We start from the raw sequence: 15,270 nt of genomic DNA on the forward strand, positions 1-15,270 counted from the left end.
TCTTTTACAGAGGAAAAAAAAAATCAGACTACTCAGAAGATGAACTGTTCTATAGATCAATGTCATTTGACTCATCTTTTCTTTTCCCACTTTTAGTGATTGCCATTGATATTGATCCTGTTAAGATTGATCTTGCTCGCAATAATGCAGAAGTTTATGGAATAGCAGACAAGATAGAGTTCATCTGTGGAGATTTCCTCCTGCTGGCTTCTCACTTAAAGGCTGATGTTGTATTTCTTAGCCCCCCTTGGGGAGGACCAGACTATGCTACTGCAGAGACCTTTGACATTAGGACCATGATGTCTCCTGATGGATATCCTTTAGAAGGCTGAGAGTTTACTCAAACAATGGTTGTGGAGAGAAAGATGTGCATGTGAGTGAGTGTATGTTGTGTGTCTGTATTTCAGAAAGAGATTAGTGAAGTAGGGAGATACTCACTAATAGCACTTGATAGATTTGAGTTGATTTTGCATAAAGAGCCAGTATGTAAAAATTAGGTGGTAGTTGATTTTCAAGAAGAATGGCAGATGTGAAGTCATATTTCCTTTGGTTACTATCCAATTTTATCATTATAAAACAAGAACTAGGAAATATTAATTGCTTGAAATTATTATCTTGAAAATTGGGAGTTTCTTCAAGACCTATCCCTAGACTCTGGGTGACCATCCCTTAACTTTTCTTCAGCTTACACTGGCTTGTGCTAATTCTGTTTGCATCTTCAAATGTTTCCTGTTACTCTTTCAAGATACCGAAGCAAACCCTTCTTTCATAAAGAATAGCATTTATTATTTGACCCTTTCTTTATCTCTCCTTCCCAGAGGAATCATCTGTTTGACTCTAACAGGAAGCATGTTTCTAAATTACTAATTAAAATTTAGAATGTAAACCACAACGACCAGATTTATGTGTCTTTATTCTTTACTGGAAAAAGGTGATATGCTTTCCTGTTCTATTTTCAAATAATTAGGAAATGGCAAAAAGAGAAAGTGTCTTTCTGGCTCTTGGCTGTCTTCCACAAGGATAATCAGATGAATAGGTTTAAATTCAGTGACCCATTCTGAATTACAAAATCTACTTAATTCTCTTTTAGGTTCCATTAGAGGATCTAAATGTATGTTATCTTATAGTTACATATCAAAATACATTTGGATTATGACATATCTCTGATCAGAAATTAATGTTGTTTTTGTTACCATTCCTTAACTGTTGTCCACCTTTGAAATCTTCAGGCTTTCCCAGAAGATCACTAATAATATTGTTTATTTTCTTCCAAGAAATGCTGATATTGACCAGGTAAGCCACTACTGAAGAACTTCTATGAGCCTCTAGCATAACCATTACAAAAAATGGGCAGAAAAAAGATATAAGTCTTTCCTTTGAGAACATATTTATGAGAAATCTCTGACTTTTTTACTATTATTAGAAAACTGAAGGTGTTTGGCAGTTAAATCAATGCCTGTTTCATCTACTTTATCTTTACAGCTCCTGGCTGTAAAATAGAATCCTTTTAATTATATGCTCTGAAAGGGTAACTCTGTTGTATTTCAAATGTACATACCTAAACTAGCCAAGATCTGTCTTTACTAATACCTACCTTGAGAGTAGAGGTTTTAGGTATTCCTCAAAAGAGGAGCTTAAATAGAAATACACAGATAGATGAAACCTTAATTTGGCCAGTTTAAATATAGTCTTGGAGTGTAGGATATTTGACTAATAAGTATATTTATTCCATTCTTCCCATAAACACTTACTTAATATTATTATTGTCTCTTGTAGAATTGTATTTGGTATAACTGGCTCATAAAGATTCAGTGATGTTTTTATTTCATGTTTATTTGATTTACTTTCTATAAACACTACATATCTAATGTGTGAGAAGTGTTCTGTTGAAAAATCTTTTGTCTTTTTATATTTTGAATTTTACTGTAGTGTTAACTAGCTCTACAGTTTTCCTTTCTCTCTCTGATACTGAGAGCTGACCCTGTCGTTCTGAGCTTTTTAATCTTGTTCTGGAGAAAGTATCTCCCATTACCTATTCCACCAAATTTCTTTTTTTTTTTTTTTTCCACCAAATTTCTTATCACTTTTGTTCTTTTTTCTGGGACATCATTATGTGGATGTTAGTCTTTCATAACTATATATATAGAGAGAGAACTATATATAGAAATATATATATGTGTGTGTGTATATATATATATATATATATATATATATATATAGTCATTTAATATCCAGGTAAGCCCACCAAGGTTCATACAACTTCTTATGAGGCTAGTTATAGAGCATAATATTTATGTGGGCAAATAACAATTATGGAATCAACAGGCTCAACTTTATCTGGGAGTCTAGGATGCAGGTCAGAGTCACATGAGTAGCAGATACAGTTTAATATCAAATTTGATATAAAAATGCAGGGAGCAAGAGATTAGTGCTTTTTCTGTAACTGGTACAGCATAGTGTTTGGAAGGTCTAATGTATAAATAGGTTACAGGTGACAAGATCTAATTTCATCTCCTAACCCATGGAGTGAGAGCTCATGCTTGTTCATCTTATTTATCTTTCTCTTAGCCCAGAGAATCTCCACTCTGGCAGCATGTTACAATCATTCGGGGACTTTTAAAAACTTTATGTGTGGGTCTCAACCAGAAAATAATCAGAGTGAATCCTTCCCAGTACACCAGAGTACTAGTACTAGTAGTTTTAAGAAGCTATTCAGCTAAAATGATAAAACTCTCAGAAGAAAATATAGGGAAAAATTTCATGACATTGAATTTGGCAACAATTTCTTGAATGTGACACCAAAAGCACAGGCAATATATTTCCCAGTGCTTTTTCTCTTCCTTTTTCTTCTGGGAGATCTGGTCTTCCAACCAGTTCATTCCTCAGGTATATGAGTTATGTTATCTATCCCATCTATTGTATTTTTAGTTCAACTTTTACATTCTTTTACTTAATATTTCTGTACTATTATTTCTTGTTTTCTTCTTTTATACTCTAATAATATCTCTTACTATTATTTTAAGAATTTTAAATTCTTAATCTGATCTATCCTTTCTTCCATATAATTTAGAATCCATTTTATTTTTCTTCCATGAAATACTTGTGGTCCTCAAATGTCTTGTCTTACTGTGTATTGACTATTCTCAAGTAATGCAGAAGAAGACAGGCCAGGCTAGAAACTAATGTCAACTCTGGCTGTATGTTAGGGTCCCCAGGAACCCTGGTAAAAACTGTAATAGCCAAGCCCTATCTCAGAAATTGATCTAGCCAGTTTTTTAAAGCTGCCAGGTAATTCCAATGTGTAGCCTGGTTTGAGAACCACTGCTAAAAGGCTATCGCTGCTAAAAGGCTATATTACCCCAGTGATAACCTCAAAGGCTGAAAATGGGTAAGCTGTGGGTTTGCCAACCCAGACACCACAGGACTGCAGCTAATTATCACCAAGCACCATCTCAGGACACAACTCCTCACCTTTGAGGAGGAGCTGGACAAAAGCAGATTTAAAGGCTGTATTCTTTAATCTTCTAGTGTCATTCATCAACTCACTGGTATGGAGAGGGTAGAGTAAGACTGTGACTGTAAGGGATTAGTTCCCACCTGTTCCTCTCAGCTCTTCACAGCAGGATTTTTTTTCAGACTGCCTTAACTTTACTCCTGAACCTCGACCAGAATTCCCAGTTTCTGTAAACGAGGCAGCATATACTGAGTACAGGGTGATTGGGACAGAGCAGCAAAAGCAGAATTTCTTTTAATTAATTAATTAATTAACTAACTAACTAATTTGAGAGAGAGAGAGAGAATCTCAAGCAGACTCCTTGCTGAGCACAGAGCCTGGCACAGGATTCAATCTCATAACCCTGAGATCATGACCTGAGCCGCAATCAAGAGTTGGCTGCTTAACTGACTTAGCCACTTAGGCACCCCAAGAGCAGAATTTTTAAGTTTTTGTTTTCCTTTTTCCTGCCCCAAGCCAGAGGCACTCCCCCTCATCCTGTACACACACATTCACCATCCTGGGTCTCCAGAGATTTCTTTTGTTTGGCAGTTTCCCTCTGTATTGTTTCTAGTGCTATCTTGCAGTAGCCAGCACTCATGCTAGGTCATCATCTTCCTAGGGCTTTGGTCAATGGGGACATAAATGATGACAGTGCAACCTTCTCATAAGAAAGGTGGAGATTAAATGCTCTCCATTTCTCATGGAATGACTTCAGGAAAAGCTCTGATGATCTAGGACATAAACTGGACTTTGAAGAAGCTTGGATTGTAGGAGTTGAGGAGAAGGTGGCAGGAGCACCAATGACATGGAAGTGAGCATATGTGGACATAGTCTTGTGTCAGTTTATCACACTATCCCAATCTTGGCTTATTTCCTTAGTCTTTGGAACACTGGCTCTCAGCTCTGGCTGCTAATTGGAATTGCCTGAGTGGCTTTTTTTTTTTTTATCATTGTGGTAAGATACACATAATGAAACTTATAATGAACCATTTGTAAGCATACAGTTTAGTGGCATTAAATATATTCAGATTGTTTTGCAACCATTCCCACCATCCATCTCAGAATTTCTTCATCTTCCCAACCTGAAACTATAATTAAACACTGACTCCCCATTACCCTTACCACCTGCCCCTGGCAACCATCATTGTACTATCTCCTTGAACCTCAAATAAGTAGAATTATACAGTATTTGTCCTTTAAATCTAGCTTATTTCACTGAGGTAGTATCCTAGAAGTTTATCCTGTTTCAACATGTCAGAATTTCCTTCCTTTTTAAAGCTGAATGGTAGTCCATTGTGTATAAATGCTACATTTTGTTTATCCATTCATCTGTGGACATTTTGGGTTATTTTCACCTTCTGGCTGATGTGAATAATGCTGCCATGGGTGCACAGTATCTATTCCTGCTTTCAGTTCTTTTGAGTATATAGCCAGAAGCAAAATTGCTGAACCATAGAGTAATCCTGTTTAGTTTCTTGGGGATCCACTATACAGCCGAACCATTTTACATTCCTACCAGCAATTCTTTTAAGAGTTCCAGTTTAAAAAAAAAAAAAGAGTTCCAGTTTCTCCACATTCTCACTAGCACTTGTTTTTCTGTTTGTTGTTTTTATAATAATAGCCATCCTAATGGGTATGAAATGCTATGTCATTGTAGTTTTGATTTGCATTTCCCTAATGACTCATGATGTTGAACATATATTCACATATGCGTATTTTGGATATTAATCTCTTATTACTATATGCTTTGCCTGTATTTTTCCCCATTCCATGAGTTGTCTTTGTACTATTTTGATAGTGTTCTGTGCTGCACAAAGTTTTTAATTTTGATGAAATTCAACTGAGCTGTTTTTTTCTATGTATTGCCTGTGCTTTTGGTGTCACATTCAAGAAATTGTTGCCAAATCCAATATCATGAAATTTTTCCCTATATTTTCTTCTGAGAGTTTTATCATTTTAGCTGAATAGCTTCTTAAAACTACTAGTACTAGTACTCTGGTGTACTGGGAAGGATTCACTCTGATTATTTTCTGGTTGAGACCCACACATAAAGTTTTTAAAAGTCCCCGAATGATTGTAACATGCTGCCAGAGTGGAGATTCTCTGGGCTAAGAGAAAGATAAATAAGATGAACAAGCATGAGCTCTCACTCCATGGGTTAGGAGATGAAATTAGATCTTGTCACCTGTAACCTATTTATACATTAGACCTTCCAAACACTATGCTGTACCAGTTACAGAAAAAGCACTAATCTCTTGCTCCCTGCATTTTTATATCAAATTTGATATTAAACTGTATCTGCTACTCATGTGACTCTGACCTGCATCCTAGACTCCCAGATAAAGTTGAGCCTGTTGATTCCATAATTGTTATTTGCCCACATAAATATTATGCTCTATAGCTAGCCTCATAAGTTGTATGATCCTTATATTAAATATTAGGTAGACTTACCTGGATACTTGAATAACAATAGGAAATTTACTATTTATTGCAAAGGTTACAATGAATATGCCTTTTCTAGTTAAATAAGCTTTTGTCCAAGGTGAAAGGTAACTTTTTTCTTTAATGTGTGTTTTTGGTTTACTTCAAAAACATGGTAGAATCATGGTTGGTAGTTCATTCACTTTTTCTACCTGTAGAGGGAGTAATGACACTGAAGAATAATAAAAGTCAAAAAAGGAAATTTCAAGTACATTATATTGTTTGGTATTAAATTTGAATCAAATTACAGAGGGAAGTCAACTTTTCTTTTTAAAATAAAGAAAATCTATCCATATGTAGGATTTTTAAAACGCAAGAGACAGCAGTACTGCAAGAAGAAAGAAAGCAGCGTTACAGAGAAGTCAGCTTTTTTGTTATGGAACATTTAGAATGTCACAGCAACTTGCACTTACAAATGGTCTGGGTTCCCCAAGCTTATGAGTTGGTGGTTTGAAACTCAGGCTGCATTTTTCCCATAGAAATGTCTATAAAGAATAATTTCCCATCCAGGGAGATTTGTACTCTGGAGAATATTTATATTTAGGGTAACTAAACTGAGTATGATCTCAGTACAGATACAGCTTGTTCTGTGATCCCTCCACATAGGAGATGAGGCTAATTGTTTTCTGTATCTAGTAAAATATTTATTCTAAGTCCCCTATTACCTCAGTCTCTTATTCCCTTTTTCTGTGTGGGGGGTTACTTACTCCAAACACATATTCCATTGTTACCTAAACTCTCACTCTCCAACTCATTAACTAATGTAGAAAGTTTTTTTGTGCTAGACTCTTGGAGGGAAATCACAACTGAAACTTCAGAACTAATTAGCTTCAGTTCAGAGGGCCCAGAGTATATGTATTTATCTACTAAATGCCTATTTCTTGCTGTGTTTTCTTTCATTTTTCTCCTTTGACATTCATACAGTTACAGCCAATACTAGCTTTGGATCCACCAGGCATTCCAAATATGGGAAACTTCTGTTTTTAAAAGTAAATATACACAATATGGATAGAAGTCTTTGAGCACAGTAGAATGTTTGTATGAAGTCCCTGTGGACGGAAGCTCAAACCAGGAGGAGCCCTGTCTCCCAGGCAGACATTGGAATGCAGGGAGGAGTGGGTACTGGTTCGTTTGGTACAGTACCTCCTTATCCTTATCTCTTAAAATATCTGGCCTCAGAAAAGTGATAGCATTTATGCTTTTCAAGTCAAATTAATTTAAAGTTCTTTCCTTTATAATTTGTTTAAACCAGTATAGAAAGCAGGGCAACATTGAGCACATCCCTAAGAATTGTGTTGAAAAGTAAACTGGGGGGCACCTGGGTGGCTCAGTGTTTGAGCATCTGCCTTGGCTCAGGTCATGAACCCAGGGTCCTGGGATCGAGTCCCACATCAGGCTCTCTGCTCCCTCTGCCTATGTCTCTGCCTATTTCTTCATGTCTCCCATGAATAAATAAATGAAATCTTTAAAAAAAAAAAAAAAAGTGAACTGGGAGGTGGCCCTATATCGTGTAATTCCTGGCACTCATCTAATAGACATGCTCCACCCTTCCATGACTTCCTCCAGCCAGGCATCATGATAACAAGTAAGCCAAACCCCCACCTATTTTATTTCCTGATAAAACAAGAAAATATTTGTGAATTGACCTAGTACATAGGTAAAACAACCTGTGATTGTTAAAGTTCTATCCTTAAGTATAGAAATTGTGAGATTTAATCAAGAGACCTTTCTAGTGGGCAGAGTTCTTGAAGATCCCACTGGAACCAATACATCGTGTCTAGGAAGGGGATGGTTCCTAATTAGAGCAGTTACCACGCTTCTAATAGTCTATTTTATTAGAAAGATAAGGCGGGAAAGGAAGGAAAGGAGGACTGATTTATAGGTAACATTTCTAAAACCACATAGAAGAATACAATTAAGCACTTAAATAACTAAAGCTATTTATAAATATGGAAACTATTAGGTAATGTTATTTGGAAAAATATTTTAAATATAATTAAACTCCATTCATTAGCATTTTTCATCCTTGTTTTTAGCTAAGTGCAATAAAAATTTACCACTAATTTCTTTGCAAATATCACTTCTAAGCTATAATAGTATCTATTTAATAAATGAAAAGTTAGGGCCTTACTGGTTTCTAAATATTAAGAGTGATAAGAAATTTGTGTCAAATTCTTTAAATGAAATTTCTATAGTAGAAATCTGGTCTAAGAGCAGCACTGTCAATATAGCCAAAATTGTGTCCACATGGTAAACATGATGAAGTCATCATGTGAAAGACCCTTAGTCCAGGTATAGAAGTAGGAGAGAATAGAAGGACCAAGAACTGGATGGATTTTTGGTACATGTAGGAATAGTAAACTGTTGAACCTGAAAACAACCACCCTCTAAGACTGCAAGCACTCAAAAGTACATTCATCCTACAAAGAACCAGTACCCTGAATTTGTATACAATACAAATAATTTTTAGTTATAAATGTTTAATATTTCTTGTCTGGATGGCATGCTTAGAGTTTGGGGCTTTCCCCTGCACATTTCATTGGATTATCACAGCAGCTAGGGTAAGCAAGTCAGGTTATCAGCCTACAGTTATAGGTGAGTGAGCTAGGGGAGTTTAGTGATTTGCCTGGTCATTCTGTCTCTCAATGGCAATGCCTTACTGATCAGTGCCCACTGATAAGGGTTTCATTACCAAAAGGAACAGATCCATCTCTTATCCCTGTGTTCGCCCACCCTGAAATTGGGAACAGAATAGAAGTTGAGGTGACAAGAGAGGCAAAGAGAATTATGAAGAATTTCTACTGGATCAGTTCTATTCCATTCCTGATTGGTGAGAAAAGCAAAAGAAGGCTAAAAATTCACCACAAACTAGAAGGCACTTGCTGCTGAGCTTTGTCTGCCATGGGTATTCTCTTACCTCTTCTAGTAACTGGTACCTAGATTCCCAGACCACCTCTGTTCCTAGGGAAACCCACTGCTTAGTACATGCATTGCAGTTAAGGATACATTTGACCAACTTCTAATGTTTATTAGCTGGCTTTTCCCTGGGATGTTTGCCGTTGGACAATAGAGCCGTGTTGTTTGTTCTTGTAATACATATATTCTCATTCTCCACAGAGGCTATGTACCTGGCCTCTTAAGTGGAATTGGAAAGACACAAATGCTTCTGAACATAAGCTTATATTTCCTTTGCTCCTTTGGGTACATTTTTTCAGTAAATAGTAAATAGAAGGATACCACACATAGTGCTCTGGACAAGTCCTGTGCTAACAGCTAGGGATCCTGATTCTCTGGACTGTTGTGCTTTATGTAACTAGTTAAATTTAAGTACAGTCTTCATGTTTCCAGATTCCAGCTCTGAGAACACGTAAGAAGTAAAGCTTAGTGAACTGATTTTTGGTAGCTTCTAAGAGACTAATGTAGGTAAGCCTTTGATGCCCATGAGAATTTTTTTGACCTGTCATGACTGTGCTTCTCTTGACAGTGGTGGCTTTTAAAAATCATATTTGTTTTAATCAACAAGTAAACATTTGAAAAAAGAAATAGGAAATGATATCTTGAGAGCCTGAGATAGCATTCAAACTATTAGCAAAATACTATTAGTAAAAAAATGATTCATTCACTTAAGCATAGAAATTGCATTTCTGTATTACCATGTGCAGATAAAGAGAACTAATCTATAAGTTTTGAGTATTACCTGATTTTCTACTAATTAAAAAATACTTCCTTTTATCTCCTAGAGAACTGTTGATCAGAAATATTTTTACCTAATTTACCTTCACTTGTGTGTAATGATTTGTTGGATGTCACAAAAGGTGTATGAGGGCAAAAGGAACCACAGATAAGGTGCTTGCCTGCTGGGCATTAGGTTTCCCATCACAGCGAATATTATTTCAGATGCTCACTACTCCTGTCATTAATTGGCAGAAATCCATAGACCCCATAAAAGATACTCTTCATTTTCACCTGATGTAATTTGCCTGTAAGAGCAATTGCATATACAACCACTTCTCCGGTATAGTGATAGGATTGTTTTTCAGTGCTAATTTTTCTGTATCTTTCTTACAATAAAGTGTTCCTATCCTTGATATTGATTATGTGTTTTTCCGTTAGGATCCAGTTTGGTAGTTATTCTCTCTCATTTGTTCAGCTGCCATACATTTTTATTTCAAATCAGTTTGCTTTTGAAAAAGAAAAATACGAGGGGTGCTTGGCTGGCTCAGTCCGTAGAGCATGCAACTCTTGATCTCAGAGTCAGTCGTGAGTTCAAGCCCCAAGCTGGGCATAGAGCTTACTTTTAAAAAGAAAGGAAAAAATGCACTTTTGAAAGTTTAGTTGGCTCTTAAATCTTTGATGCCTTTCATTTTTAGTAAAGCTATCACCTGTACCATGGTCTTTACCTGTTTCTCCTTTCCCAGTCCCCAAGTAACAACTTATAAAATCTAGTTGATGAGAGTTCCAGTCTTAGTTCTAGTTCCAATCCAAAATAATTGAGATTTCTTTTGGTAAATCTAGTTAGTATACTTGGGTAATATGCCAAAAATGTAGCATGTGATCCATAGCTGATAACCTTTATCTGTTTACCTACCTACGCCTTTCTCTCTGTCTCACCCCCTCCTTTCCTTCTTCTCCCTCAATTAAACTTTAAGAAAGGAAAAGGAATCAAGTAACATTTTGCCAGTTAAATCTGCTAGTGAAAGATACAGACCGCTGGAGGTTAATGGCATTAAGTTTGATTGAAGCAAATCATTACTGGTTTGAACTACATAATCTTTAGCGTCTTTTCAACTCCAGAATCCTAACCCTTAAAAGTACAAAAAAGCTAAAGTTAGAAATTGTTTTTTTTTATTAGAACATATGAAAGTAACATTCTTTTTTTTTTTTTTTTTTTTTAGTTTCTCTCTAAACACTGAATAGATACAAGTATTCCCATTGTATTTTGATATCAATTCACCTTTTCCTCCTATATTTTCTGTCATCTGACTCTTCCAGCCTTCTTGAAGGCAGAGAATTTTTTTGTTTTTTGCTGCATACCACTGCCTGGGCCAAAAAACCTCTAAGTGCTCAGTAAATAGCTTTTTAATAAAATAATTCATTAACTGTTTTTGCAACAGACCTGGGAAACACACACAATGAGCACATCTCCACTCCTTTCTCTATCCAAAGCACCTAAGTCCAGGCAACCCTCTAAAAAGTGGGGAGAAAGGAAAAGAGATTTATTTTAATGTAATCCTATTGATGGCTCACAAAATACACTCTTTAGGGGAGATAGGTAGTATTCCTGTTTTTCAGATCTTTTTAAATTGATGGTTGAACTGGTATTAAAATTTATCTCTGACTTTGCTCTTGGTTTTCTGCTAGACCTATCCTAGCACATTTTTCCTGTGGTTTCAGTCTGCTTGGTTCTCTTAACCTGCCCTCTTCTCTCCCCTTTCCCTCTCCTCCCCTCTCCTCCCCAACCACCACCACTCCCCCAGAGAAAACTTAAGCCTTTGAAGCCTTAGTCACTTCCTCTAAGTAAATCACTGTTTAAAGAAACAGGAGAAATACTGCACCTGAGTTCTATCTAACTCCTCGAAAAATTACTGTGAAATAATTGTATTTTAGATGTACCAGTCTGAATTCCTTTTATTCATTAGAGACAAAATTGTTCATTTTGCCTTTCCTTATGAAAAATCAGACTTGCAGGGGCACCTGGTTGGCTCTGGCATTTGGTCTCTAGGTCATGAGTTCAAGTCCCACATTTGGTGTGGAGCCAACTTAGAAAAGGAAATAAAAATTAGACTGGCATAAAGATACCAAAATAGAAAATTAAGCAATTACTCCTATAATTGCCACCCTGGGACTAGTTGGCTACTTTTAATTTCCAAAGTTTTACTTTAATATATTCCTTATTAGTAAATAGTGGATACATCTGTGCTTTCTATCATTATGGCAGATACTGTGTTTGACTCCAGTTGTCAGCTATTCCTATTGATAAAAACACAGCCATCTCATTATATCTCTTGTGCAGGTGGAGGTTGATAATTGACATTGTTACTGGTTTCGTGGGACAGCTTCTTTTAGAATGACCTGTGGTTTCTTCCCTATTTCTGTATCTGACTTTTTTTCTAAGAGGAAGTTGAAATGCTTTAAAATACATGCTCATTGGTGATACACAATAAATCTTTCCTTCTGCCAGATGCTGCTGTTGCATTTGTAATACCACTGAGATTAGATCTCTCAACCTCCAAACTAAATTAAACCAACAGCATCTCTCTTTGGAAAATACACAGTTTTGCCAATTATGACAACAGAATGAATTACAGAAACTACGTTTTGGAGTGCCAAGGTGGCTCATTTGGTAAATCATCCAACTCTTGATTTTGGCTCAGGTCGTGATCTCAGGGTCAAGAGATCAAGCCCTGCACCCTGTATTGGGCTCAGTGCTCAGCATGGAGTCTGCTTAAGATTCTCCCTCTGCCCCTTCCCTCCTCTCTCTCTACCTCTCTCTAAAATAAATAATCTTTAAAAGAAAAAAAAAAAGTTGGTCACTGTATTCTAGTAGACCTCAGAAAGTAGGGGGGCTTAATACACACATAGTGAAGACTAGAACTCTCACAAGAGAATGGGATCAAGTCCGTCTTGCACTTTAATGGATTATTAGCATCATGTAGCAGGTGTTTGGTAAATAATATTCTTGAATGAGTGAGACAGTAAGGGGAAGAAAACAAAAGCTTTCAGGGAAGAGAGTTATTCTTTAAGTTTCTATTGTAATAGATAAACCTGACATTTGGGAAGGATATGTTCATTTTCTCTTCCTCTGAGTTCTTTAGCCTCTGGCATTGGAGAGATTAGGTCTTGAACAAATAACATAGCATGATGGTCATATCCATTTTAGCAGAAGTGTTTGAAACAAGTATCTCTGCCACCAAATATTGCAATCATACCTGCCTGGAAAGTAACAGAAACATTTGAGATGCCTCATTATTTGAAAGACTTCAGTGAAAAAGCTAGAGTCATCCTATTTGATAAAGCATATAAATAAAAGATTTATTTTGAAATCATGCTTATGTTCTATAAGACTTTCTTCATTCATTTTTTTTTTTAGGTGGCATCCTTAGCTGGACCTGGAGGGCAAGTGGAAATAGAACAAAACTTTCTTAATAATAAACTGAAGACAATCACTGCTTATTTTGGGGACCTGATTCGAAGATCAGCACCTGAATCATAACTGTGAGGTGGTACGGGACAAAAAGTTTATGTGTGGCCAGAACACTATGCAGATGAGGCCCTTGGAATTTCTTTCTGTATTCACTGATATTTTGTACTCATGATCTTATATCACCATATGAAATGGAAACTTACAGTAGATCAAGGAATATGAATGAAGTGCTTTGACATCTTTGGACAGTGTTACTTCTGTATATTATACAGTAGGATAGTAAGTGTCTGAAATGGAAAAGGTAGGCTTTCCCCTGTGCTTACTGTCAGACAATGTGTATATATGTATGTGTGTGTCCATTTTTTTTTATAATTACACGTTTTGGTTTAACATCTTTGTGTGAATAAAAAAACAATTACTGTGTTTTTTCTAACATAGAGATATAAGAAAACAATGAATGAGCTATGAGCTATAGTCTATCCATCCATTTGACCCCTGCTGAAATAAATAATGTTAAACCTCTAAGGGAAGAAACATAAACAGTTCCAAAGGGTACAAAATAAAAAGTAAAACTCTCCCACTCCCTAGACGTACCCTTTATTCATTTACCTAAAGATAACTACAACCAACAGTATTTTATATTTCCTTTGGAAAGCAGAAAAGGAATTGCAGTATACTTTAATACACTTTTTTCCCTCTAATTGATGCACTGTTCAATACTCCTTCCTTTTTTTTTTTACTTAATTTTTTTTTAAACTATGTACATTTTTACAGATATTTCTTGAAGACCTTTCCATGTCCTTACATACATGCAGACCTACCTCATACCTTTTCATGGCTATCTTGTAATTTTTTCTGGATACACTATAATTAATTGAACCAGTCCCCTGCTGATGGACACTTGGGCTGTTTGCAATTTTTTGCAACTATCAACTATTATGGGCATCATCAGGCATTTTAATTTTAAATTATCTCATGTGTCAGAAAAATTGTATCTTATTATTTGTATGTATTCTTTAATTATGAATGAGATTTGAGCATATTTTCATATATTTTGGTCTTATAATAGTTTTCCCCTTTTAAACTGGCTATTCCTATCTTTTATCAATTTGTCTTTTGGATTATTACCTTTTTCTTAATAATATGCATGAATTCTTCATAAATTAAAGAGCCTTTGTCTTCACTGGGTGTTGCAAATATGTTTTTCCAGTTTGTTATTGGCTTTGCTTGTTTTGTGACTTTTTTATTTGCCATACATAAGTTTTTAAATTTTTATGTAGTCAGACTTACCAGTCTTTTTCTTTGTTGCTTCTGGGTTTATGATTTTTTGAAAAATCTTTACCATTCCCAGAAGACAAATACATTTGTCTAAGCTTTTTTCTAGAATTTTACTATTTTTGTGTCTTTGCTCCATCTGGAATTTACTTTTTAACATCTTTTTATTTTATAGAGTGAGCTATATTTTGTAACATTGGGGTTTATATTTTTTCTATTAAAATGGCAATGAAAGGAAGAATGTGTGTTGCTTAATTATTCATCTAAAAAAGCGTATTCAGTTAATTGTACAGGCAGATAAAAAGACACGGACATAGTACTCTATCAAGGATCTGAGGGGATCCCTGGGTGGCGCAGCGGTTTGGCGCCTGCCTTTGGCCCAGGGCGCGATCCTGGAGACCCGGGATCGAATCCCACATCGGGCTCCCGGTGCATGGAGCCTGCTTCTCCCTCTGCCTGTGTCTCTGTCTCTCTCTCTCTCTCTCTCTCTCTCTCTGTGACTATCATAAATAAATAAAAAATTTAAAAAAAAAAAAGGATCTGAGATCTTTATCTTTAAATAATGTAATCATGTTAAATATTAAACAAAACATGGTTTAGGCTGGGATGGAGCTAGGAGTATTGAAATAAATTGGGGGAATTTCCAGTAAGTACTAGAAAGAATAACTATTAGATAAGAACAGCTTTGTTGGAGAATAAAGAAGCAGTGCTAACTGCAGTGTCTTGAAACTTCACACTGTGTGCCCGCCCAATTGTCCTGTAACAGAGGTAATAGAACCAGTCGTGAAGGGTTAATTCTTTTATTGACTTACAACATCAAAGTCTGTCAGTGTTCTTTGTTTTTATATTTTCTCATCATGAAACATTAATATAT

At 35.9% G+C, this 15,270-nt stretch overlaps 1 protein-coding gene across 3 annotated transcripts in view; it reads left to right on the top strand.

Moving 5' to 3' along the window:
* TGS1 (trimethylguanosine synthase 1) overlaps nucleotides 1–14,634 on the top strand; it is a 41,215-nt gene extending 26,581 nt beyond the window's left edge. The window contains exons 11-14 of one of the 3 annotated variants that reach the window (XR_005380965.1): nucleotides 97–313; nucleotides 1,215–1,293; nucleotides 12,159–12,320; nucleotides 13,068–13,192. Coding sequence is in view for 2 of the 3 variants with exons in the window: in XM_038579327.1 (XP_038435255.1) it covers nucleotides 97–313; nucleotides 1,215–1,293; nucleotides 13,068–13,190 (419 nt within the window). In the remaining variant the exon portion in view is untranslated. Of the gene's footprint in view, nucleotides 1–96; nucleotides 314–691; nucleotides 950–1,214; nucleotides 1,294–12,158; nucleotides 12,321–13,067 lie in introns of those variants that run through there. The other 2 variants (XM_038579327.1, XM_038579328.1) reach the window with 2 other exon arrangements.
* Nucleotides 14,635–15,270: the final 636 nt, after the last annotated feature.

Source organism: Canis lupus, chromosome 29, assembly GCF_011100685.1.
Source record: "Canis lupus familiaris isolate Mischka breed German Shepherd chromosome 29, alternate assembly UU_Cfam_GSD_1.0, whole genome shotgun sequence".
NCBI classification, from domain to species: Eukaryota; Metazoa; Chordata; class Mammalia; order Carnivora; family Canidae; genus Canis; species Canis lupus.